The 5317-nt window shown below is 44.4% G+C and overlaps 1 protein-coding gene across 6 annotated transcripts; it reads right to left on the reverse strand.

Annotated features, from left to right (window-relative positions):
• Positions 1-1618: 1618 nt before the first annotated feature.
• LOC147632985 (uncharacterized) lies at positions 1619-4673 on the reverse strand. 6 transcript variants are annotated; one of them, XM_086805991.1, is made up of 4 exons: positions 4577-4673; positions 4257-4460; positions 2272-3939; positions 1619-2021 (listed from the first exon to the last, which is right to left on the reverse strand). In XM_086805991.1, exons 3-4 carry the CDS (start codon positions 3881-3883, stop codon positions 1936-1938), a joined length of 1698 nt encoding a protein of 565 aa, XP_086662117.1. In that variant the 5' UTR covers positions 3884-3939; positions 4257-4460; positions 4577-4673; the 3' UTR covers positions 1619-1935. The 6 variants fall into 6 exon arrangements, with proteins under 6 accessions (XP_086662117.1, XP_086662121.1, XP_086662120.1 ...); XM_086805995.1 differs by having other exon boundaries at positions 2272-3963; XM_086805994.1 differs by having other exon boundaries at positions 2272-4157.
• Between the last annotated feature and the right edge of the window lie 644 nt (positions 4674-5317).

A 5317-nucleotide genomic window follows, 5' to 3' on the forward strand; every position in this document is an offset into this window, starting at 1 on the left:
TCCACAAAAGCCTATGTAAGTTCCTCAAAGAACTCCACCAAGTCAACTAGTGTGGGTACCAAAAACACTAATGCAGACACAAGGGTACTACCTGTTGAGAAATATGGTGCCAAAGAGTACAAGGAAAATATGGAGTGAGTGTGAGAAGCCACATCACCAAGTGAGAATTATCCCACATGCAAGAGAAAGGCCAAGTTGTACTCTCCTCATATAAAAGGAGGACATTTCAAGCATTGGAATACAAGCACAGCATCTCAAGTCTTTTTATGAGTACAAGTTTCCATCTTGCAAACCGGTGAGAGCAGCAGACATCCGCAGGTGGCCACGTAGAAGAGATAAGGTGAATTTAAAATAAAAATTAAAAAAAACCTTTTTTAAGAGTGTGTTCACATGCTCTAGATAAAAACATTTTCATATGGCTTTAATGAGCTCATCTTTGATGGAAACCAAGAGAAGAGTTGAACCTAGGGCAATATGGGCTTCCACAATAACATTGGGTCTTATCATCATGTGCAGTTTGGACTTCACAAATTAATGCAAGCCAAGAACATTGGCCATCCCATCATCAAAAAATTCTCAAACATGTTGTAAGCGGCCAAATGAGCACGCAATGAAAAACCCTCTCACATACATTCAAGATATGCAATAGTGTCCAAACCTACAGCTTAGATGAGCACCCGTAATGGTGTGACGGAGTATTTATGGCGATTCCCACTTCAAGAGCGTGTGGTAGTAAATTCGGATGAAGTCTTAAGTGATGTACTTCATGGATATATTATGAGAGTAGTCATTGTAATAGCATTAGGCCTCTTATGAGCCTAAAGTACCTAGCCAGCCACAGTTTAAGTGAGTGTGAACACTTATGGCCATGTATATAAGTGAATATCTCTCATAATACAACATACTCTCCCATTGTGCAATTGAGTCTTGCTCTTGCTAATCCTCTTGCTTCTCTCTCTCCCTAATGCATACTAATGAGTGTGTGAGTGAATGAGGTAAGAGGAGGGATGAGTACCCGTAGTGCAACGCGGCGGTGTGACAATGCTCGCCGGAAAGCACGGTGGAATTGCTTCTCAAGGAGTTGTAGAGCTTGGAGACCTCAAGGGTTCCTTGATTTGCGTAATAAACTGCTTGACTGCTTCTTCACCAGTAAGCGCTAGCTACACTTACATGCATCCTATGTGGCAAGCTACCAAGCCTATATAAGCCGTCTCCTAACCATTTGTCTACATGTAACCAACCTAGGAACTGCTAGGCGTCTGGTTGCTCAACACAACAGCTACTCCTCATATAGGCGGCCTTACAAAATAGAGCAACTTGTCACCCGCATAATGACAAAGATGAGGATGGAGTATTGATTTCCAACAAATCTATTGTCATGCAAATAGCCCTTACTTTGCATGGCATGGAAGCTTACATAGTTACTTAGTTTTGAGATACTTGTAGGAACTCAAGCAAGTAAAAATGTTCCACATGCACTACTCTTAATATCAAGTTTGCAAACCTGAAATTTTAAACACATGGACAACATAGAACATGCTGTTGCCTTCACAAATTTACACACAAAAACATTACTAACACATATCAATCATGTCACAGATGACAAAGTAGTCATGTGGAAGGTTAAAATGTGTATCAACTGTATTTAGCAGAACAGAGTATTGAGATCATCGAAATGCAGAAAAAGTACTTGCAATACACAGCTTGAGGGCTTCAAGAGCCCTTCTGAGGCGGGCCCACGTGTGTGAGTTGAGGGCGTTTTTTTTTTTGGAGGGGGGGGGTGTCGCAGGGGGTAGGGGGTAACCTACATAGAGATGATGGATAATTCAGTCCAACTTCACCCATAAAGGAGGCATCTTCTGGAAAATACTTTGGTGCAAGCACCACAACTCCTTGATATGGTACTTCACTGGAGTATGGAAGTACACATTCACATTATTCCAATCCAGCTGGTGTCAACACAGAAAATGTCTCGTCTTCTTGGGCCCCGTGACATGGTGACCTGTCCACATAGTCATTCACTGCATTTCCACTAAAACCATGTAAGGAGCACTAGGAGGGCAGGAAGAAAGTGACCTTTTTGCATCGCCATTACATAAGCAGCTTCAGTAGACTTTTGGAAAGACAAAGCTCACTACAGCACAAAATCTCTGGCCAAAAGCAAGGGAAGAAGGTACATATTCTATCATCATGGTGAGGAATTAGATAGATCTATGTACATGCAGATATTGACCTCTGCAATTTTTCCCTTAGACAGTCTGTCGGGAGTACCTGGTTCTGTGGTGCTGACAGTGGGAGCCAAGTTCTGTACACTAATGGGCTGCATGATGAGTCTGCCATTTTCTGAACTTGCCTCAGCCTGACACCTCACATTGATGCCGGTCTGCTCGTCACTTGCTGTTTGGGTTGACGAAGAACTGTTGGAATCTTCTGTGGGCTTCACCAATTGCAAGCTCTTGGTGTTAGGTGTCTCTGCTCTCCACAGGTTGTGGCTGCTGGCCACTGCCCCTGGCCCATCCAGTGTTTGCAAAGAAAGAGTAGTATTTGGAAGCTTTGCACTTCTTTCAAAGGTTTCAGAGGGAGCATTCAAATCATGAGATGGGCGCTTGTTTCCTGACCTTGGTATCATCTGGGGCTGCCTAATTGCCCTCTCCTGCAGGCTATTGACATGCTCATGGTTGATAGAACCTGGCGAAGCTTTCTGTCCTCCAGCATACTTCTCTGCATCTCGGGCCCTTGGAAGTGTGAAATCCCTGCTGCCAGCCTTCCCAGTTTTCTCCTGCACAGTCAAGCAGGTGTCAGGGTTCCGGCAAGTGTATCTGGGTTGCAGCAAGCTGGACTTGCCAGAGTTGTTGAAGTACCGGAACTTGACAAATATATTGCAGTTACAGTGGGGGCAAGGAGGGCAATAGTTTTTGTAGTGGAGATGGAGCTTTCTCTGCATGGCACTATCCAAGTTCAAAAAGCTGACCGCATTGGGTATCTTGCGTGTTGCTACAACAAAATCAAAGAGACCCTGATCATCAACCAGTACAGGTTCATTCACTCTAGGAGTGTTGCTAACATACTTGGGGGCCTTAGCCATTGCCAAAACTTCTGCTCGGGAAGAACTGCCTGCATGATTCGGAAAACTGATGGTCTCCATTTGAGGTGCAATCATTGTATCCTCGGATGGCTCCTCTGATGAAGCCGCAGTCTCCATTCCAATGGGGACAATTGCAAGCTGGGAGGGCTTCCTTCTTGCAGAATCCGCCATCTCTGCATGCTTCATTGCACACTGAGGGGTCTTGATCATGGCATACTCCTCCCTTCTGCTGGGCTTGATTGTCTGCTCTGAGTTCTCAATCATGGCAGGAGCTTCCCTTCCTGGTGGCTTGATTGTGTGCAGAGAAGTCTTCATCATTGCAAGATCCTTCACTGCAGTTGCCTTGATCGCACGATGTTGCGAGGCCTTGATCATGACAGGACTTTCAATTGCTTGGGCTTGCGTATGCTGGAGGGGCCGAATCGAAGGGATGACACTCTCCACTGCAGAAATCTTTGCATGCTGAGAGGACTTCCCAAATGATATTGAGATGGGTCTTGCCACCTTCATCTGCGCAGAGCCCTCCATTGAAGGGAGGTTTGCATACTGAGGCTTGAGATTAGCTGACTCGCCCTCCATGCACTGCAGACATGATGAACAACTCTTGCATTTATCACGCCTGCTACTGCCAGCAATTGGACCAAGTGATTGAGGTAGCCATTGTGGATTAGCTGCACGATATCTTTGAAGAAACTCTGGACCAAGGGTGCAGGCAGGAATCAAGATGTGTTGAAGCTCATCATCAGGCTGTGCTGCATCTGCACCCTGAGGTTGCAGGGAATGCTCCTCTTTCAACATTTCCCAGCTTCTACTGCATAATACAAGGCCCCGTGATGGCACTGATTTGATCCAATCTGGAGGTAAAAATGCAGCAAAATCTGTGTATGATAAAGATTTACTTTGAACATGTTTTATGGTAGCAAACAAAAGCCCATCCAAGGCATGCTAATTATTAAACAAAATTACGCGAATAAACAAGATCTGTAAGATTAATCTGCAGGGAACTCTCCCCAATTTGCTGGTCAAAATTGTCTCTGCTTTATCTGCTAAAACTATCTGCTTTTGCCTTCACCTTGATATGCAAGATACGGGGAAATGAAGAAGAATCGGATATTTGTTTTTAAAAAAAACAGAAGAAAGTACGACACTATAGAAATCAGACAGAGCTTACCTGAAGAGGGCAAGGTCAGAACTCCATCAGTATTCAATCTGTTTTCTCGGGGTTTACCGGGGTGCTCCTTTAGGGTTTCTCTTGTTTAGGGTTTCTCGGGGTTTACCGGGGTGCTCCTTTAGGGTTTCTCTTGTCCTCCTTTTTAGGGTTCTTCTACTTCTCTAGGGTTTATTGAGGTTCGCTTTTTAGGATTTATTGAGCTTCCTGCAACAAACGGCAAAGAAACCCATCGACAGATTAACAGAGCACAACGATCCATGGCAAGAAAACGCAAAAACACAGAAATGGTCACCATCGCCGTCGGGAAAGCAAAGCTTTACCTTCGAAACGTAAATGCTTTTCTGATTTTTGCTTTCCCCGAAGTCCTTATATAAGACTTTTAAGGGAGAGCGTGCTTTTTACTAAACGTGGGAGGGCCACTGAAAGCCCGGCTTTTTAGACGAAAAGCAAGAAAAAGCAGGCGAAAAAAAGCTCACCGACTCTGGCCAGCTGGCAACGGCGTAAAAAGCAAGCAACTGAAAAGCAACTCCAACAGCTTTTCATCATTTCTCCTTGTTTTTGCTTTTCCTTTTCTTTTGATCGGACGGCCCACGTTTGCTTTTCTATAAAAGCAACAAGCTTCGAGATTCTCTCTTGCCTGCTTTCTCATCTCGAAAAGCAAGTAGCACCACCATAAGCACTTACTTTTCCCCACCCACCCCAACCAACAAAAACACACACACACACACACACACACACACCCGAAACAAACAACAGAAAAAAAAACCCAACTCCAGAAAATATATACCTTTAGGTCCTTCAAAGGAGTGAAAACATGTGCACATACATGCACGCATGTGAGTGAGCGCATGTGACAACCCCCATCCACCCACATGAAAATGCCTACACTAATTAGAAACCCTTGCATGGGTGTGTATACACGTGTGTGGAGAGAGAGAGAGAGAGAGAAAGAGAGGAGGGAATTGAACATTGGATTTCTCAATACATAGCCCCTCACTCGTGGTGCTAGCAATAGGATCTTGCAGAATAGGATAAAGCAATCCATATAAGTACACTAAAGA

The sequence above is a fragment of the Cibotium barometz genome, chromosome 12 (assembly GCF_041138505.1).
Source record: "Cibotium barometz isolate CiBa-2024 chromosome 12, ASM4113850v1, whole genome shotgun sequence".
Lineage (NCBI taxonomy): Eukaryota > Viridiplantae > Streptophyta > Polypodiopsida > Cyatheales > Cibotiaceae > Cibotium > Cibotium barometz.

Coding starts and splice junctions, on each gene's coding strand:
- LOC147632985 (XM_086805991.1), bottom strand. CDS start 3,883: ATGTTGAAAGAGGAGCATTCCCTGCAACCTCAGGGTGCAGATGCAGCA. Junction 2,022..2,271: donor TGTCAGCACCACAGAACCAG/GTACTCCCGACA, acceptor GTGGAAATGCAG/TGAATGACTATGTGGACAGG.